This window comes from Maniola jurtina, chromosome 4 (genome assembly GCF_905333055.1).
Source record: "Maniola jurtina chromosome 4, ilManJurt1.1, whole genome shotgun sequence".
Lineage (NCBI taxonomy): Eukaryota > Metazoa > Arthropoda > Insecta > Lepidoptera > Nymphalidae > Maniola > Maniola jurtina.
In genome coordinates, this window is record NC_060032.1 from 14201807 (window position 1) to 14224080 (window position 22274).

The 22274-nt window shown below is 35.1% G+C and overlaps 1 protein-coding gene across 4 annotated transcripts in view; it reads right to left on the bottom strand.

Annotated features, from left to right (window-relative positions):
- The window catches only part of LOC123864120 (GTPase-activating Rap/Ran-GAP domain-like protein 3), a 219424-nt gene that overhangs the window by 9616 nt on the left and 187534 nt on the right, over window positions 1–22274 (bottom strand). For 3 of the 4 annotated variants that reach the window (XM_045904363.1, XM_045904365.1, XM_045904362.1), the window contains 9 exons: window positions 15030–15133; window positions 13016–13147; window positions 9625–9751; window positions 8904–9002; window positions 8122–8225; window positions 5001–5106; window positions 2361–2503; window positions 1589–1711; window positions 251–410 (listed from right to left, as the gene is read on the bottom strand). In XM_045904363.1, the coding sequence (XP_045760319.1) occupies window positions 251–410; window positions 1589–1711; window positions 2361–2503; window positions 5001–5106; window positions 8122–8225; window positions 8904–9002; window positions 9625–9751; window positions 13016–13147; window positions 15030–15133 (1098 nt within the window). The remainder of the gene's footprint in view (window positions 1–250; window positions 411–1588; window positions 1712–2360; window positions 2504–5000; window positions 5107–8121; window positions 8226–8903; window positions 9003–9624; window positions 9752–13015; window positions 13148–15029; window positions 15134–22274) is intronic. The other variant, XM_045904364.1, reaches the window with a different exon arrangement.

Below are 22274 nucleotides of genomic sequence, written 5' to 3' on the forward strand. Positions count from 1 at the left end.
GGGCTTTACCTGTGCATCCTAAAACAAATTTTTATTTATTTTTATGTATAATAGTTTTTGACTTATCGTGCAAAATGTTGGAAAAAATACCCGAGTACGGAACCCTCAGTGCGCGAGTCTGACTCGCACTTGGCCGGTTTTTTATTGGTGGTAAAAGCTAACGTTTAAGCTTTAGCTTTTGTAGCTCAGTGTGAAGAAATAGTCGCTTTTCAAGCATATGTTACACCCGATTGAGAACGTTGGCACTCACCCATGGACACTAAACTAGTAGGAGCATCTCCTCGCAATACAGCGTCGAGCTTCAGAGCCTGGCCTACATGCAAGAAGCGTTCCGTGCGAGCGGCGCCCGCGCCCGCCGCACCCGCTCCTCCCGACCACACGTCTGATAACGCACGACGGGAGAGCATTGGCTGAAAGGTACACGAATAAATGTTAAACAGCTATATCGAATCGAAAGCTATAAGGAATCGGGGTTCGGGCTGAAAACCAGCGCTGTATGTTTTTGTGTATGGGCAAGGCATACAGCATTTATGCTGAGTTGGGACCTTTTTTTCTGGTTGTGTCACACACGACACAGTTTATTCCAGAGCTTCTTCTGCGACTATGTTCAAGTATTAGAGGCCCTAGAGGACCCTAACTGGTAATGCGTGGCACAGATTTCAAAAATAAACGTTTTTTCTTTCTTTCTTTCTCTCTATAAATACTCATAATCGGTTTCAGAGAGGTATAGAAGAGATATTTAAAATAAAAATTGTGATCTATGAAACTGTCAAAATTAGTAAGTATGAAAAATATGAAGTTAGAAGCAATAACGAGTTGCTGCACTTTCGCAAAAAATTTTGTTCGAATAGAGATATTGTTGCGTCGATATCTTGAAGTGGTAATGAAATGCGTCGTCAAGCAGATGTCCGCTAGATCTCCATCATATGCGTAACTACATTTCAAATAATGTTTCAAGTTCAAGCAAATACGAATATAATATATCGCAACGTCAATCTTTGCTGTGCTCTATTGAAATTTGTTCGTCGAGTATGTATTTGCAATGGGAAAAACTGTGAACCCGTTAACACTAAAAAACCTACGTGCTTCTAGATGTTGTAATGAAGATATTAGATCATAGCGATTTCAAATAGCCTACCCTGGTGATTCATTAGAGTTCAACCTATTAGTCAAGCCTGAAAGGTCAAGGAAAGCCTATACAGTCTTATCGGTACGCAAGCCCTTTATGTCAAAAGAAAATGATGAAGAGGCCTAAGCTTCGATAAGTGCTAATCTGAAATCTGAATTTTTACTCGTTGAATTGTTTAGACTTTGAGAATTAGTAGGTATTTAGCGTGATTTGGTTTGAGTAAAGAACAGTGGTCAAAAATTTATAAAAAAAAACTGTGACTAATAAATCCCTTGCAGTTTTTTTGCAGCAAGAAATAGATATTATTTAACTTTCAATATTGCATGGTTGGCTTGCGGTGGCTATTTACCTTGGTAACTAATTTATGAGTTAAAGAATAAATATTTGTTACCTAAAATGACCTACGTACATACCTAATTTTGATCGACAGTAGTTCACAATTTAGGAAAATTAACTTACCACTTTGTGATCTGAGCAGTGTTCTGCATATATATCTCTAATTAGGGTGTCTAAAGTCCTCTGTCTTTTCAAAGCGAATGTCGGTGTTTGAAATGCCGCTTTCTCGCCGTTCATTAGTTTGACCTAAAATATAAAGTAGGTACGAGTAGATATAGTGAAACACAGCTTTGCTAGTCAACAAATCTGCAATCCCAATAGGCTTTTAATGACCTAATTTAACTAGAACGATCCTCTGCCGATAAACTCGACTATATCAAACCAACCAATAATAATATTAGTTATAGTCGTGATACTTCATGTCAAATGTAGAAAACAACTTAACAGGGCTCTCTCCGTCACTCGTTTCATACAATCGTAGTTCTAATGTCATTTGAATATTAAGCAACCAAAGTCCATGAAATTTTGCAGACATATTCTAGAAACTAATATCTGTGTCTGTGGTGTTTGAGATTTTTCTAAAAATATGTAGTATTAAAATTTTTAAGACCGCGTAACTTTGAACCCGAATATTTTAACAGAAATCTGGAAAACCACAGACATAGATATTAGTTTCTAGAATATGTCTGCAAAATTTCATGGACTTTGGTTGCTTAATATTCAAATGAAATTGGAACTAGATTGTATGAAACGAGTGACGGAGAGAGCCCTCTTAAGTATTCTAACATTTTCCTAAAAAAATATTGCCTTAACCAAAGATTCTTCTTATGTACTTCCTCTTGCTTACCCCACATATAATACTAGATAATAATAATATCAATAGAGATTTATTTACCAGTAGAAATTCTCTGAACAGTTGGGGGTCGTTGAAGATTGCCGGACATGGCAGCGAAGGTCCAAATGGCGGTACTGTATCGTCTGTGTACACGCTCAATCTGTACCCTTCGCCTTCTACTTCTGATACTACTGCGAATATATCTGGTTTGCTTTTTAAGAATATAAATTGTTCAGTGTAGACATAGATACATGCACGTTAAATCCAAAACTAGCTATTATGCTTATTCCAGCATATGAAAGGATACTCAAATTGAGTGTTCAGTATGGACGCAGGTGCCCAGCACGAACGTTGTTAACGGACCAATTTGTATTCAATAATTTGTTTGCACTGGCTCATAGCGGACACGTGCAATGCTGCATTGCAAACTCGATTCCCAATAATATACCGTGAGGCGTGAAGCTTTACACTGGTCGTACATTGCATTTTGCTATATTTTGTGTTGGCTTATGTAGAACAACTAGTACGTATGCTACGTCTTTGATTCTACCACCGCCCGGTTCGGAAAGTGGATTCTACTGAAAACAGCCGGCAAGTAGCTCAGCACTTTGCTCTTTTATAAATGAAATCAATTTCAATATGTACATAAAAAGTTGCAATATTATCTTGGAGCATTACAAGAATAATCATCCAAGAATATTATTAATATACTCTTCACTATCTACAATATCACTATAACGTTTTGTGGGAAATTGAAAGCTCAGCCGGTTGCTTCCATGCAAAGAATTAAGGTCTCTAGGGAATTGCATCGATTGTGTAATAGCAGTGTTTGTCTACAAATCTAAAAATTCTTTCGGAACCATAAATATCAAAGCAAATATTAGCCCCATTAATAATTTCTCCAAGTAACTTTTGCGAAGATTAGGTACAAAGCGGTGTTATCAGTTTATATCGGTTTCTAGGAAACTGGCTTTGTATATTATATAAAGATAAATATATTTTTGTGATACCTACAAAAGGTTACTGGTTTTTCGAGAGAAATCAAACAACAATATTTTTTCAACTCTCGTCGAATAGCGAGATGGTGTCGTTAAAGGATAAACTGTACAGTATCGAATATCGATACACTAAGAAGAAAAAGAATAATCGAGAATGCGATGGATAAATATCTGTCGTTAAAACTATAGCAGAACTTTTGATGATATAGGTAGGTAGGTACTTACTTATTCAACAGTTTATTTTGATATAAGTTTCGAATGCCGTATGCATTGCATTGCCGTATCACAAAAGCGATAAAACGGTAAAGCATTACTTAACGCAAAAAATATATATTTTTAAGCAAAATTTTAGGTTAAGTATTTATTATTTTTACTGATATTTAAATATGCGCGTGGCATCGCTAGAAAAATAGTATAAAATGATAAAGCTATTAATAAAATATGGGTTTAAGCGCACAACCAGGATCAATTACATACTGTCCTTACAAGATTTAATTAATTAAACTATCAGTCGTCGTAGTGGCACTGGTTACATTTTATAGCTTTACTCAGAGTAATACAAAAGTCCGGATGTGGATATAATATAGACATGTACATTCATCAGCTACGAATGCGGAGACCAAAATTACAGACATTTGTTGCCCAGCTAGGCCTATTAGGTTAAGTATCTCGTACCTACACGCTATTCCGGAGAATTCATGAATTCGGACTTAGCTTTCTAACGTCTATCTTATTATATGTTGTATGTTTTTTTTTATAAAAAAAGCGAGCAAATGAGAAGGCGGGTCAGCTGGTGTTAAGTGATTACCGTCGCCCATGAACATTTGCAGCACCAGAGGTACCGCCGATGCGTTGCCGGCCTTTCAGGAATTCGTTGGTCCACCCCTTGAATAACCCATGTTGTAATCTAGTGGGAACACCACCGATGGGAGTTGGTTCCACAGTTTGCATGTGCGTGAAAAAAGGATCTGGCACAACGGGCGGCTAATCACAAAAAGTGTATGTTTCTACAATAATACTAAGCCGCAATTTTCAATAGGTACATGATGTCATAAGTCAATCCTACACGTGCCACAAATCTCAATTTGCAATAAGCACCTTTCTAGATGTATCTTGTATAACCTTGATGAAATATTGAAACTTTATTGCACTTTACATCGTAATAAAATGAAGTAGATATTATTAAATATTGAATACCTTGGAAATTGGAAAACTATGCTGTACCGTACTGTGTAGGTACTAGGTACGCTGTGTATTCTTGGTATACTTCGACATTTAATACATAATATTACTACCTACTAAATATTTCAAAGTGTAATTTTTTATAATATGGATTAGTTTTACGTATCTATCTTATTAATGGTGTGTTTATGTAATTTTTGTTTAGTTATCAAATCACTATAAGCACATTAAAGTTATTGATATATTTTATGGTAAGTACATTTCATACCCATACATGAATGATGACCTTTGAAGAATCAAAAGAGCTTGTAAAAGCAAAAAAATCAATGGGTTGGTATCACCTACATACGAAATAATTAAGTTTGAAAATTTTACCTACTTACGCCAGTGAATCATACGGAATTAAGTGCAATAGGTACTGGAGTAGGTAAGGAGTCAGATAAATAAGAAGGAAAAGAAAAAGTTGCAAAAGCGTAAGATACTCTAATTGTATTAAATAAGTCGTAGTAACAAAGGATACGAGTAAAGTGGCTCTTGACGCACTGCGGGTTGAATGTATTGTGGGTGGAGTCTTCAGTGAACACGATATTTACTATATCGTTGCCGATGTGCCTCTTTCTCTCCAGCTGCAACATTAACAAGTAACATACAAACATAATGTTTTCTGATATAACTAGGTTACAATCCTTAAGCTACGTATATAATATATGAGTTAGCTATATATATTATATCGTATATACTACGTTAGCACCATGTTTAACCTTTATGATTAACCTTGTCGATCTGATGTAGAGTTGTTGGGTTTTGTTATGTGAAACGCGTCTGCTTGGTGTCAAGACCTCCTTATATCTAATACATATTCACCCACACGCCACGGGGGTGCAAAAAAGAAAGATCCTGGCGGGGTCACCATGTAGAGTTGTTGGGGTTTGTAATGTAAAACGAGTCTGTTTGGTGTCCAGACCTCTTTATTACTATCCTTGTATCTAATACATATTCACCCACTACACGGATACCGTCTCCACGCGGCGTGGCTACGTCGGCTACGTGAGCGATCATGGCGCGAACGCGAACCAGCGCGGCGTAGCACAAAAGCAACAAACAATCTATATCAATACATATAATAAAATTGTAGAAAAGTGGTGTCTGAACAATGGAAATATATAAAAAAAAAGTAGCAGGGGTTGTTATTATATCGATGCCGAACCCGAAATTGTAATTAATTTTTTTTTGTCTGTTTGTCTGTGTGTTTGTGCACGCTAATATCAGAAACGGCTTATTTGATTTAGATACGGTTTTCACTAATATATTGTAGTAAGCTTCACTTAACATTTAGTGTTTATTTCATGTCAATCGATTCATAAATAAAAAAGTTATGTCAATTTAAAGAATCACGGCGAACATTTTTAACGTACAGAGTATATGCTGCCCGAAAAGTCACTATTCCACGCGAACGAAGTCGCGGGCACAGCTAGTCCATACCTATAATTGAAGTGGCACGCGGGATGTGTTGCGGTGCGATGCGAAATTGAAGCGAAGGCTTCATTGGCTTGATATTTCCGCGCGAACTGGATGCGATGCCGTCGTTTAGACATACATGATGCATTTATTTATGTTATCTATTTAATTTTGCAAAACAGTCATATTTTTTAATGATTGATCCTCTTTTCAATGACTGAGGATCTTTTTTTTTTTAGATATTATTTATTAGGTATATCAATCCAATAGAACCTAATCGACCGGGCACATGTATTTTTATGTTCTAATCTAACCTAACCTAAGATTTAGGACAAATGGCCTTAAGTTAGTTAGGTAGGCTTATGAACCCAACAGAACCTAAGTATATTTATTATATTTATATGTTGTAACCTAACTTTCATATATTTTTATAAAGTGCTCATTTGTAATTGACCAATTAATATTTTAGGGGATCAAAATTTGCTCCTAGTCTGAAAAGAAGCTCACAACAAACTAAACCGGGTACATTGATGCATATTAAGTTTATGTTAGAAAACTTTTAGCGTAGCTACGTAACTACTGCTCATAAAATGGCAACATACGTACATTGTTATTGTAATGTTAACGTACAAGTATACCTCGCTACAAGTATCATTCCGGAAATTAACGAGCGAATGTTTGCTAGAGTTAGGTATTTTAATGTTTTGTGGATAAACGAGGTTAAAATGTAACATCACTTACTTTATTTTCATTCTCATCAAAAGTTTATGATATGTTAGGTAATACGTAAAATAAGCTTTCCTATGCACTAATCACCTGTTAAATGGTAATAATCATTAAATCAAAACATAAAGTCCAAACTCGATTATCCTGCCTTAATTTTTTTTTAAATAAATAGCAAGTAGGCCACATAATCTTAAGTAAAATCCTGCACCCCTTGAATATTTGCATCACCAGAGGAACCGTCAATATACGTACTTACTCGTAAGTACGTATATTACCTACCTAAGCCGGCAATTTCCATTCTCCCCACCCATCTCTACCATCGGGCTCTTTTTATGGTGTTTTTTGAAAACTACTAATGAAAACAAAGCAAACGAGTGCAAAGTCAAATTTCCCATCAGCCATCAGTGATTTCCAATTTCCACCTCCATCACCAGAGAGGCGTAATGGTACTATAATCATCAATAATCATCCAAACCACACGAATTTGTAAAATTTCAACTCAATCGGACGATGGATGGAAATAACCCAAAAAATCAGTTACCAATTTCGGCGAAATGACAACATAATATGAACAGAGCAACCTAATAAAAAGCTTTTAAAAAACAAGCGCAGCGTTTTATCTTATCAAGCTTTTAAATCCGATCTTAATTTAATCGGCATTAACATACAATCCATTATGGAACAGCTACGGGTCTAAAGCAATCTCACAAATTAGTTCATGCAAATGACCAAAGCGTCTAATTGAGGTATTCGGTTCAATATGCTGACCCTGAATGACGCCAAATTAAACTGCTTTGCTGATATTGACAGTGTTTTACATTGGTCATAGGCACAGATATTAGTTTCTCGAATATGTCTGCAAAACTTCATGGACTTTGATCGCTTAATATTCAAATGAAATTGGAACTATGATTGTATGGAGTAAGTGACGGAGAGAGCCCTGTTAAGCAGGGTAGGTAGGACTTTTAAAAAAAAAAATATTACAGCCTAATTTCTATCTGACATCGGTCTAACAAAGCTTGGCTTGTCGTTTATTTTCAAAGTGGGCGAATGTACGGAATTGTTTGTGGTAAGAGTTTGGTTTCGTGGAAATTCACGCTTAATTTAAGAAAAAAATGTTTGAAGTTACATTTTCGTGGATTGAAAAACATTTCGCGGTAAACCGTTAAATGCTGTACTTATAAATAGTTAGGTTTATTTGGTGTAGGGCATACGATAAATCGGCTTTATAGAAGAGTAGGTATAATGTCTGCCTTCTGTCCCGAAGGAGGGGATAGGAATGATGGCGTAGGTGGCAATTAGTAGGTAGTTACACCTACTATTTAGGTACTGTTTTTTAAGCAGCATTAAGTTTTATTAACATTTTCAATTAAAAAACCTCTTTACTTGAAAAGTAAAGTATAAAAATACAGCTGTTTTAATAACATAACATAGAAGTGGAAAATTCCCAAACTAACCTGTTGTTTGTTGTCTTTTGAAAACGGCAACATTGTCGAGACGTGGAACATAATTTCGTGGCCTTGGTGCATTGTGTAAATGGAATGACTGCCTGTCATGTCACCTGAAAATGCAAAGTCCTTGAATCCTTGCCGACTCTTTTCATTCGTTATTACGTACAGTCAAAGGCCGTAAGTCGATTAGCACCTATTCGCGTGCCACGGTTATGCACATGCGTTAGAAGTGTGTGGCGTGTTTATAGAAAAAGGTCATAAGTTTATTTCAATAAGAACTTAACTACCTACGTTTCGGGGCTTCAAGAAACCAAGGGTATTTTAAATGTAGAGATAAGAGAAAAATACTTTATTTCCACCATAGTTTGTAACAAAGCTTACAATTGTATTCGTTATGCTTTTGCAGCAGAACAACAGCAATATATTTTACAGTTTTCAACAAACAACTTTATCTAAACGACCGTAAAGTTGTCTCTTTAACGAAAAATTACTACAAAAATCTAAATATATAAAAGGAAAAGTCGACTGACTGACTGATCTATCAACGCACAGTTCAAATACTGGATGAATCGGGCTGAATGAAGACAGCTATTGTGACGTAGACATACGTTAAGAAAGATTTTTCAAAACTCAACCCCTAGTGTAGCAAAACAGGGCTTTGTTTCTGTACACCACGCGGACGCAGTCGCGCGCATTAACCAGTATAATATAAACCAATAAAGTCACGTACCTAAATGATGCACTTTGGTAGAGGTATACCTAATTAATGTTAGAATAAAAGGCCTCACCTTTAACATCGAGGCCTCCTCGAAAGCGATTCCAACCTCTTAATCGAATCTTGTCCCCCAGCAGTGAAATAAACCGCTCCCATTTCTCGTTGCCTTTCTCTGAAATATGACCTTTCGTATAATAAAAGTTGAGATTAAAGGTTAATATGGCGTAAGTACCTCTCTTCAGAAATTTAATTAACTCTGGTTTTTTAAAAGTGTACCTAAGTAATGTGAACACATTATATAAATATAATATACGTGACTATTTATTTAAATATAACCTACCTAATAAGATAAGCATATCACACTTTTAATCAAAAAAAATCCCATTCCAAACTAAACGTACGTAATTGAATTTCAAATTGGTTATGAATTTGTTCAGAAAACTACGAGCTTTTCCAACAGGTGTAGGTATTGATTAGGAATTTGATCAGTTTCATTGTTAGGGTTCCGTACACGATGGGTGCCAACGGGACCCTATTGCCAAGCCTCCGCTGTTCGTCCGTCCATCTGTCTGTCAGCAGGCCGTATCTCATAGTAGAGAGTTGGCATTTTCACAGAATGTGTATTCTATTGCGGTTATTACAGCAAATAATAAAAATTTCAAAATGGCCATCATGAAAATCAAAAAGTGTTATTTCTTGTACGATGGTACGGAACCCTTTGCGTGCGAGTCTCAGTCGCACTTGACCGATTTTTGTTTCAATTATAACTTTTAGTTCTGAAAGCGATACTTTACCGTTCGAAAGCATTTCATCGTCAGTCTTCTGGCCGGGCTTCATTATCATAACGCCTATTTTAAAATTCACCGAGCCCTCTTGTTCTTCGAGGAGCAAAACATCTTTTTGTAATTCTGGACACGTTATCTACAATATAAGATCTGGGTTATTTTTACAATCACCTGATTTGTTGGGAAAAAATATATAAAATAGTATGTGGAAATCAACAAGTTATGTAATACCCGTCATCTAACATTATACATATAACAAGTGTAAATTAAAAATTTATAACACCCCCGACAAAGTATTTGAGTTTTCCAAAACATCATTTTCAAATAAATAATTATGTATCTATAGGCAACGTCCATCTTGATAGCTTGACATTTGTCAATTGACATAATATTATGAACCTAACGGTTATCTAACCTTCTTTTCTACAAGAAAACTAGAAAAGAGCTGATAACTCTTAAACGGCTGAACCAATTTTTTTAGATTATAGCTAAGAACACTCTCGATCAAGCCACCTTTCAAACAAAAAAAAACTAAATTAAAATCGGTTCATTCGTTTAGGCGCTACGATGCCACAGACAGATACACAGATACACAGATACACAGATACACAGATACACAGACACACAGATACACAGATACACACGTCAAACTTATAACACCCCTCTTTTTGGGTCGGGGGTTAAAAAAGAGGTTGCTAAGCCACGGAATAAGCCTAAGATCATGATATATATATTGTAAAGTAAGTTGGCTTCGCTGTTAAAGTTATGGTAAATTGAATTGGTACGACGCCGTTGTCGTAGCAATATCGTAGCAATCTCGTAGAGCGAAAATTTTATCTTAAAACTTGCGTGACATAACTTTTATCAATATATTATTCGAATTATTCTCAAATATTGCTTCATCGATCGAGTTTATTTGTAATAGCATATTTTTATAAAATAATTGTAATTTTACTCGATGCGTGATTGACCGTAGTCACATAGCAACATCGTAGAGCATGCTAAAAATCGTGTTTTGTAACTCATGATAGAACTTTCTTTAGGAAATGACTTTATCAATAGCGTGTGATGTTTTATTATTCAGATAGAACCGACCAATGAATGTTCTGTGGCTGAGAGTTTACGTGGAAATGTAAATGGAAAATAAATTGGGACCATTTTTTCGATATCAAAACGGAGCGTGGACAAGGGAGGCTCTGTTACTCTATCTCAATATTTTTACAATATCTGCATATTTTCAATTTTTTTATTCCGATGACAGTGTTAGAAGTTTAAACGAATAGCTTCCCACTGCGCTTTTCTTTGTGCTTTTCCAGGCATTTGTTATTTTCAATGTCATAACGGACCTAACCAATGATCTCTACGCTATTTGGAACCCAATTTTGTAGCAACTTGAGTATCGCTATTTTGGCACTGATAGCATCAGAGAGCGTTATATGAATGCACTCTGAACTAAGTATATTTTAGTAATGAGACATCTATCAATATAGCCATAGCCCATACCCCTTCCAGGTTAGGTTTCTTCCATCTCAGACTGCATGATCATTTACCGGCAGGTGAAATTGCGGTCAATGGGTTAACTTCTATCTGAATAAAATAAATAAAAAATAGTGTCAACACTAAGATAATTTGACACAAAGAATCAATTTTAATTCCAAATGCGCTCGGTGGAGCGTTTTGAATCGGCACCAAAAATAACTGTCATTTTCTATGGCACATGGCACACCTTCGCGTGTACCCAATTGTATATACAGGGTGGTCAAAAAGTCGTGGATCAAACGCAATAGGGAGATAGAGGAGGACATTTCCAGCAAAAAATATTTCTACAGCATGGCCTTATTTAAATTGCCCTAAGAGTTATGAATATTTTTGGGTTTTTTAACAAAATACCAGATTCTCTTACAATTAGACTAATTTAAAAAAAATGAGATAAAAAATAATAAAACAAACGATGCTGTGTCATTACTAGATAATGTTTCAACACTACAAACCTTCTATTGAGGCTCTGGGTGCCAAATTACAAGAGCAATTAATTTTTTTCCAAAACTTTTAAAGCGTTACCAAAAATTAAATGTCACTTTAAAAGCGCACTGTGAAAAAAAAATGTACTACGGAAAAGTGACCCTGTATCAGAAAAATTTGCTGATTTAATGCCAATTCAAATGAGGTATAACACATTACTCTTTGTTTCATAATTCTGGTATTATAATCGTTTGTTCATATCAAGGTGCAAATTTCAGTAGATAAGTTTAATTCAAAATAATTTTGAAGATTATCATGCTGCTAGTTAAACTGCTAGTTTTTTGTACGTTAGAATGCTAGAAACATCACTGTGCTTGTCACACTTAAAATTTGTGAAAAGAACAGAAACTGTTCACTACCACCACGTGCCAGAACTAACCAGAACGCCCTCTTTTCTACGAAACAAAAGGAAAAAAAAACTATGCCTCTCTTTCACATCCTTCCTTATTCCAACAATGCAAATAGAAATGATGATTAGTGTGAACGAGAGGCATAGTTTCTTTATCCTTTTGTTTCCTAGAAAAGATGAACTACTTGCAAGACGGGCGTTCTGGGTAGTTCTGGGTGGTTCTGGCACGAGGTGGTAGTGAAGAGTTTCTATTCTTTTCACAAATTTTAAGTGTGACAAGCACAGTGATGTTTCTAGCATTCCAACGTACAAAAAACTAGCAGTTTAACTAGCAGCATGATAATCTTCAAAATTATTTTGAAATAAACTAATCTACTGAAATTTGCACCTTGATATGAAAAAACGATTATAATACCAGAATTACGAAACAAAGAGTAATGTGTTATACCTCATTTGAATTGGCATTAAATCAGCAAATTTTTCTGATACAGGGTCACTTTTCCGTAGTACATTTTTTTTTCACAGTGCGCTTTTAAAGTGACATTTAATTTTTGGTAACGCTTTAAAAGTTTTGGAAAAAAATTAATTGCTCTTGTAATTTGGCACCCAGAGCCTCAATAGAAGGTTTGTAGTGTTGAAACATTATCTAGTAATGACACAGCATCGTTTGTTTTATTATTTTTTATCTCATTTTTTTTAAATTAGTCTAATTGTAAGAGAATCTGGTATTTTGTTAAAAAACCCAAAAATATTCATAACTCTTAGGGCAATTTAAATAAGGCCATGCTGTAGAAATATTTTTTGCTGGAAATGTCCTCCTCTATCTCCCTATTGCGTTTGATCCACGACTTTTTGACCACCCTGTATGTATGTCTATGAACTAACATAAAAGTGCTGACCTCTCTAGACTTTTTTACAAGCCTTTCGATAACGGTAAGCGCGAACGTAGCGTAAAAGTGCTCACCTCCCTAGGCATTTTGTCATGCCTTTCGATATTGGTAAACGTGAACGTAACATAAAAGTGCTCACCTCTCTAGGCATTTTGTCCAGCCTTTCGATAGCAGTAAACTGAGCTAAAATCTGTTTGATAGTCGGCCGTGTGGGCGCCTGGCCTCCGCCGCCGCTCCAGGCGCTCGCGGGTAGGTATATTTTATGCGCACCCTGTGAATAAAAATATGCTATAAGTTAAAAATATCGAGAAAGTTTACGGAGTTCTTTTATCTTTATTTTAAGTGAAGAAAAAGTTGGGCTGGATGATAATATTATCTATCTATACTAATAAATAAAATTGGAGTGTCTGTCTGTAATTTCGAAATAGCTACCACATATTAAGGTCATATGGTTATTTGAACGATACCATAACTGAATCACACGTTTTTAAAATTTTTGTCTGTCTGTCTGTCTGTCTGTTTGAAAAGGCTAATCTTCAGAACGGCCGAACCGATTTTAACGGGATTTTCACATACAAGTAGAGGATTGACCAGGGTGTAACATAGGCTACTTTTTAACCGACTTTCAAGAAGGGAGTTGTGTTTTTCTACCTATGTACACCGAAATCTCCAAGATTTCTGAACCGATTTGCGTCATTTTTTTTTAATCGATAAAGGAACTTTGCGACATTGTTTCATAAAAAAATTGGATTCCAACTCCTCAATCCTGATGCTGCAGGGGATCTGACCAATCCACGCGGGCGAAGCTGCGGGCATCAGCTAGTTAAGGTATAAAAATGCGGTTGATAGAATATTGTCTTATAGCAATGTTTAGGAATCATTTCAAACCTTTCAAATATCCTAGTAGGTATATTTCATAAGACACAAACTAGGATATAATAACCTTCAGTCCGCTGGACCGATGACCTTAAGGTGGTGGGAAGCGGGTGGATGAGGAAGGCGGAGGACCGTGTTGTGTGGCGCGCTCTAGAAAAGCCTCAGATGGATTAGACTGATATTCCATGAAGTGGACACAATTTACTAACTTCAATTTTTGCCATGAAAAGCTACATTTTTAATGATAAAACTCGAGGCTTAGATTTATGATATTATAAATTAACTTCGGTAGGCTTTGAGCACACAAATCACGATATTTTAAATAAAAATGGTTTTTCATATTATAAAATCCTATTAAATCTATTAAAACGACTTTCCTTTTTGACTGAACGGAATAGAATATTTTAATAAACATATTATTTCTTATACTTACCTATACTAAAATGAAACTAAATAAGAACCTACCTACTACAGAATGGTCTTGAGTGTACAGAATAAGTAGCATAAATCCATTTCAGTCTAAGTCTTAATATATCTTCTTGAAACACCCCTCTTTTTGGGTCGGGGGTTAAAAATAAACAAAGGAACATAAAAATAGGATATATACTGTTGTGAAAATAAAACCAATATACCTACTGAAACTCTAATGCCACCGCATTCTCCATTTCCGTGAGCTAATGATGTGTAAAGTGCAATTGGTCGAAAACATCTAAGACATGTACGATGTAGAGATGATATTTAAAATCTTACTTTCCCTATTCTTGTTTTCTTTACCTCCAAAAATTTTATTGTACAAAATTACGTAAGCTAAGAAAAGTGAATAATAATATTACAAACCCATATTGATAGAATGAAAACCTTAAAGTATGAATTTCATGTGAATATACCGAGAAGATCGTACCAGAAATTCGGAGAATGTTGATTTCAATAAATACCGCAAGGGCGTATGTACACCAAATATTTACTGTTCCGAAATTGTGCAGGTGAAAAGCAGAGTGTATGATTTGGAAACCTGCACTCGTATAGCACGTGTACACTTTACCTGTACATCAGTGACATATTTATGCTTGCTAAAGTATATAACTTATTCCAAGAAGATCTTTATAATACAGTTTCTTCGAAACTCGGGATTCAATATTATTATAGTGCCAACAGTGTTAACATTGTTATTTGCAAACGAAATCCTGAATATTCACGACAATTTCTAGTTGAGTGTTTATTTATCCGACTAGAATGTAATGTAACGTGTCTAGAATGTAATAACAACGAGTGCTTACCATCTTGTTGAAGAGAATAGCTCGTAAAAGACCCGCGCCCTCCTGCACTACACTTAGGAGGTATGGCTCCCTCGCGCCATCCACGCCGATGTAGTTTTGATGCACTGCAATAAACGATTTTTATTATAGCTTTAAACCGTTTTAAGAGGAGTTGGCCTTATTCGTAGCGTGCTCCAAATAAACAAAGTTTAGTTCTGATTTGAAATCTTCAAACCCGTGAAACTTTAATACTAAGAAAAACAATCCATACTAATATTATAAATGCGAAAGTGTGTCCGTCTGTCGCTACGCTTTCACGGCTTAACTGCTGAACAGATTTTAATGAAATTTTGTACAGACTTAGGATACATTCCGGGGATGGAGATAGGCTACTTTTTATCCCTGAAAATCAAACAGTTCCCACGGAATCTTTAAAAACCTAAATCCACGCGGACCAAGTCGCGGGCATCCTCTAGTATCTAATAAATAAATGTGGGTAACTGTCATACAATGACGGCTTTTTGCAACCATAACTGTCTGGTGGGAGGCCGTGGCTAGTTACCACCCTGCTGGCAAAGCCGTGCCGCCAAGCGATAGCGTTCCAGTATGATACCGTGTAGAGACCAAAGGAGTATGGATACTGCTATACCACTTCCTGGTTAGCCCGCTTCCATCTTAGACTGCATAATCACTTACTATCAGGTGAGAGTGCAATTTCGTCGCTTTAAGTTTAAGGTGATAGTTGTACATGGTGCCTTTTTGAGCTTGATTTAATTTCCTTAGATATTGATAAACATTAGTTGCTTTAAAACTAAATATTTTACGGAAATGTGGCAAATCACAGACACAGAAATTAGTTTTTAGAACGTGTCTACAAAGTTTTATCGGGTTTGATAGGTCAATATTCACATGACATCCAATCTATGTTTGTATGGAGAGCGCTCGGGAAACTTCTCTTAAGAACAGAAAAATAAATGCCTGAAGTGCTTATCATGGCTAAAAGGATTCAACCTCGATAAAATGTCTAAAAACATATTTTATCCTACCTAAATACCTTTATGCCATACTTTCCTTTTAGGGTTACGTTCCTACCTCAAAAGGAAAAAGGAACCCTTGTAGGATCATTTCGTTGTCTATCGTCTGTCTATCTATCGTGTCTGTCAATTCGGGGAATCAAATCCTATAGGATACTTCCCGTTGACCTGGATGAAAGGCCGATAGCAATGTCTTATAGTAAGTATACACAGCCACACAAGTAAACTAAAACTATCGTATATTTGCGCGAATTGTATATGTAAGCTACTGGTAAGCTACAATAAAATTAACAATATCGATAAGTTGAAATTTTATCTTTTAGCTATTTCAATCCCTAGAGTTTCGTCAACTCTATCTTTATAAAATTGTACCTTCTTTTGTAAATGTAATGGTTCGGTGGGCACACTCTTAAAACAAAGGTACCTAATAATCCCGTTTGAATTGCCATCGCTTTGAGCTGGATTATTGAATGTCTTGGCGAATTTTCTTTTAATCATAAAAGAGATTTTTCACACAAAATTGGATTTCTCTCAATGGAGAATAAGAAGGTACTTTTTTGTTAGAGGAAACAAAAATTTTCAATTAAATACTAATGAAATTTTTTATTACTCCTAAATTATGACAGCTTCTTTGCCTTATGAATTTTCGGTTGTAAATTTCATCGTCCAAGCCAAACAGTTATTACTATACCAATATAATTGGCCCTAGATTTTTCTTTCTTTATGAAATATCGTGGTCAAGAGGTTAGCATTCATCTAGCAAATCATATATGTTTAGCAACAAATAATAAGTTGCGAGTACTACCTAAAACATTTTTATTGCATACATATTAAAGAAGAAAAAGAACAATTAAACAAAAATTTGTGAACAAAGAATGACCCTTTTATTCAAGTGATTTCTACCAGGCAACCCATACTTAAAAGTGTTAAAACTCATAAAACAGAGAGACGGGGAATCAAATCACAATACATAAAAATTACACACTCTTCATACTATACAATAATATGATATAGGGACAGACGACATCAAACGAGTCACAGGAAGCCACGGGTTCAGGCGGTACAAGACCGTAGCGTGGCCTGCAAGGGAAGGCCTGAAAGGGAATGTCCAGTAGAGAACGTCTATTATCATCATCATCACCAACCGTAACTACACTTTATTAAAATTCTTGAAATAATAATAAAACTGAACAATGCCGAAAGGACAAAATTCCTGCTCAAGAGATATAAGACTATAATTTATAAAAGAGGCTGCTTATAGAATATTATGTCAGCGATTTCCGCAGTTGAGACCCCTCAGAACACTGAAGGGTCCCGCAATAATACCCTTAACTCCTCTTATACTTCGAAGGCGAGATCATAGATTTTTAGGGTAGCCAAATGTACTTAAGTGTCTTCTGGACACTTATAAAGATTTATAGCAAACAAGTTGCAATATATAAGATTTAAGCGGAGAATTTTTAATACGTTTTAGTGTATTTATTCCTACATCTGCATACATAATTAAATTAAGTAAAAAACTCTCACATACCGATTACCGTTAACCTATATCTACCTAGGTATTTACCGTCAGGCCTAGAATTAGGTCAAATTTGTAAAGGAACTGCATAAACGATGTATAGAATTTATTAATATTCAGCAAGTAATAGGTCAATTTTGTCTTGTCACCTACATTGTGGGTGATTTTTTAAAGTAGGCATTATACCAAGAAGACAATCCCAGAGCGAGGATTTCACGCATCAATTTGAAGTAAGAAGAATAGGCAAAAAAGCAAAAAAGGTTTTTGTCCCCAAATAAGCATAGATGGTATAAGTAGGGCAACGTCGTATATCAGCTTTCAGAGCATTTATTTAAATCTAATAATATGACAGGGACTTCGTCTGTGTTGGTGTTAGCTGGCGGGCGTGCTCTGCCTTTTTTGAGTGTTTTTTTTTGTTAAAACTGACTGAAAAGCGATCTAAGGGGGTGCCGTGCGTGGATTGGCGAGCGTCGGCACAGACGGGGTCCATACTTGTATAGTTTCCCTAACTTGTTACAAATAACTACAAACTTGACATTGGCTAATCTTTGTAAAGCCAGACGAGAGAGAAAAAATAATAAAAAATAATAATAATAATAATAAATCTTTATTATCTGAACAGAACATTATTTACAGACTTTGGTGTGAGGCCCTGCCTCCTGATGAAGTGAAAACTGTGTTTCAGGAGGAATAATAATATGACACTTGTTTGCCGTATTGTAATTTGTATGTTGCTTACATACTTTTGTTACTACCAGTAAAGTGCTGGTATGCTTATGGTATGGTATGGTTTATTATTCAAATTATATATAAGAAGCACCTTTAGAATTATCGAGACAGGATTGGAAATTTTAAGATTTTGACTTTGGGTCGTCATTTTGGATGACGACCTTCATCGACTCTTATTTTGATAAGAGGCAATGAACGATGATATTGTAGCATTTAGCCATATTATATATAGCCTTGTAGCATAGAAAGAGATATGTAAACAATACATCTTAGCGCGCTTTCCAGCGCTTTTCATATAACGTAGTTTCGTTCTCTTTTGAACATTAACCAAACTTATGTATCTAGACAGATTAAGAAACAATAATATTATATGGGTCTTTGGTTTTCCAAAACTCTGTAAAAATGTGTAGTTTTAAAGTTATGGGATTCTTCTTAGACCTTGCACTTTTGAGTTGGAGAGGTCTGAAAAATATTAATAATAACTAGCCCCTTTAGCTCACTCACGAAATCGTTTTTTTTTTTGCATTTTCTAGCTCTTAGTTTTAAGTTTAATTTTAATGTTGTAGTTTTGTGTTGTTAGTTCCCCTTGTATTATTATGTGAGCTTAATATAAACTTTAACTTATATTTATTTTTATTTAATAAAGAGAATCACTTTGATTGAAATTTTCTGTGTTAGCAATTAAGTTTTTCATTAAGTCTGGTTACTTAACAATATGTTTGCATAGGTACTTAATTTTATTAATTCCTTAAAGGTCAAACCTACGATTTTGCCGCCTCAAATAAAATTGAAAGGAAATAGGTATGCCAGGCCAGCCGCACTCGATCAAAGCTTTGAGAAATTTCATCAGTCAATATAATATAAGTAGAACCTTTTACGAATTCTATACTTATTCAAATATTTTAGTATTTTACATACATTTTGTGGAAATTGTTTTAGATATGGTTCTACAGTAAATTAAATTACTATCCTAAAATTAACCTATTTGTTAATTACCAGAAATTTTATCTTTTAGCTATTTCAATCCCTAGAGTTTCGTCAACTCTATCTTTATAAAATTGTACCTTCTTTTGTAAATGTAATGGTTCGGTGGGCACACTCTTAAAACAAAGGTACCTAATAATCCCGTTTGAATTGCCATCGCTTTGAGCTGGATTATTGAATGTCTTGGCGAATTTTCTTTTAATCATAAAAGAGATTTTTCACACAAAATTGGATTTCTCTCAATGGAGAATAAGAAGGTACTTTTTTGTTAGAGGAAACAAAAATTTTCAATTAAATACTAATGAAATTTTTTATTACTCCTAAATTATGACAGCTTCTTTGCCTTATGAATTTTCGGTTGTAAATTTCATCGTCCAAGCCAAACAGTTATTACTATACCAATATAATTGGCCCTAGATTTTTCTTTCTTTATGAAATATCGTGGTCAAGAGGTTAGCATTCATCTAGCAAATCATATATGTTTAGCAACAAATAATAAGTTGCGAGTACTACCTAAAACATTTTTATTGCATACATATTAAAGAAGAAAAAGAACAATTAAACAAAAATTTGTGAACAAAGAATGACCCTTTTATTCAAGTGATTTCTACCAGGCAACCCATACTTAAAAGTGTTAAAACTCATAAAACAGAGAGACGGGGAATCAAATCACAATACATAAAAATTACACACTCTTCATACTATACAATAATATGATATAGGGACAGACGACATCAAACGAGTCACAGGAAGCCACGGGTTCAGGCGGTACAAGACCGTAGCGTGGCCTGCAAGGGAAGGCCTGAAAGGGAATGTCCAGTAGAGAACGTCTATTATCATCATCATCACCAACCGTAACTACACTTTATTAAAATTCTTGAAATAATAATAAAACTGAACAATGCCGAAAGGACAAAATTCCTGCTCAAGAGATATAAGACTATAATTTATAAAAGAGGCTGCTTATAGAATATTATGTCAGCGATTTCCGCAGTTGAGACCCCTCAGAACACTGAAGGGTCCCGCAATAATACCCTTAACTCCTCTTATACTTCGAAGGCGAGATCATAGATTTTTAGGGTAGCCAAATGTACTTAAGTGTCTTCTGGACACTTATAAAGATTTATAGCAAACAAGTTGCAATATATAAGATTTAAGCGGAGAATTTTTAATACGTTTTAGTGTATTTATTCCTACATCTGCATACATAATTAAATTAAGTAAAAAACTCTCACATACCGATTACCGTTAACCTATATCTACCTAGGTATTTACCGTCAGGCCTAGAATTAGGTCAAATTTGTAAAGGAACTGCATAAACGATGTATAGAATTTATTAATATTCAGCAAGTAATAGGTCAATTTTGTCTTGTCACCTACATTGTGGGTGATTTTTTAAAGTAGGCATTATACCAAGAAGACAATCCCAGAGCGAGGATTTCACGCATCAATTTGAAGTAAGAAGAATAGGCAAAAAAGCAAAAAAGGTTTTTGTCCCCAAATAAGCATAGATGGTATAAGTAGGGCAACGTCGTATATCAGCTTTCAGAGCATTTATTTAAATCTAATAATATGACAGGGACTTCGTCTGTGTTGGTGTTAGCTGGCGGGCGTGCTCTGCCTTTTTTGAGTGTTTTTTTTTGTTAAAACTGACTGAAAAGCGATCTAAGGGGGTGCCGTGCGTGGATTGGCGAGCGTCGGCACAGACGGGGTCCATACTTGTATAGTTTCCCTAACTTGTTACAAATAACTACAAACTTGACATTGGCTAATCTTTGTAAAGCCAGACGAGAGAGAAAAAATAATAAAAAATAATAATAATAATAATAAATCTTTATTATCTGAACAGAACATTATTTACAGACTTTGGTGTGAGGCCCTGCCTCCTGATGAAGTGAAAACTGTGTTTCAGGAGGAATAATAATATGACACTTGTTTGCCGTATTGTAATTTGTATGTTGCTTACATACTTTTGTTACTACCAGTAAAGTGCTGGTATGCTTATGGTATGGTATGGTTTATTATTCAAATTATATATAAGAAGCACCTTTAGAATTATCGAGACAGGATTGGAAATTTTAAGATTTTGACTTTGGGTCGTCATTTTGGATGACGACCTTCATCGACTCTTATTTTGATAAGAGGCAATGAACGATGATATTGTAGCATTTAGCCATATTATATATAGCCTTGTAGCATAGAAAGAGATATGTAAACAATACATCTTAGCGCGCTTTCCAGCGCTTTTCATATAACGTAGTTTCGTTCTCTTTTGAACATTAACCAAACTTATGTATCTAGACAGATTAAGAAACAATAATATTATATGGGTCTTTGGTTTTCCAAAACTCTGTAAAAATGTGTAGTTTTAAAGTTATGGGATTCTTCTTAGACCTTGCACTTTTGAGTTGGAGAGGTCTGAAAAATATTAATAATAACTAGCCCCTTTAGCTCACTCACGAAATCGTTTTTTTTTTTGCATTTTCTAGCTCTTAGTTTTAAGTTTAATTTTAATGTTGTAGTTTTGTGTTGTTAGTTCCCCTTGTATTATTATGTGAGCTTAATATAAACTTTAACTTATATTTATTTTTATTTAATAAAGAGAATCACTTTGATTGAAATTTTCTGTGTTAGCAATTAAGTTTTTCATTAACCCATTATAGCCCAGCGGTGCCATATGGCACCCAATTTCGTATGTTTAAATTGTCGGGCCCTGTCCTTGTAATAAGAGGTGAAGTCAAGTGGTTTGTTGTCAATGCCATACTAGAGGGACATAGCCATTACTCCATTTACTTTGTTTTGTCCCGTAAGCTTTTTGTGACCTGCACGAGCACCTGTAAATCAGTGATGTGAAATTGCTGCCAATAATGGATGCAACATTCAAGTAAGGAGATCATATTTTTTTTATTTTGTGTAATGTAACACTTTTATGCATTTACACTTGATGCCAAACCTTGCATTGACTTGTTCATATCATAAAACTGTCGTATTTTGTTTTAT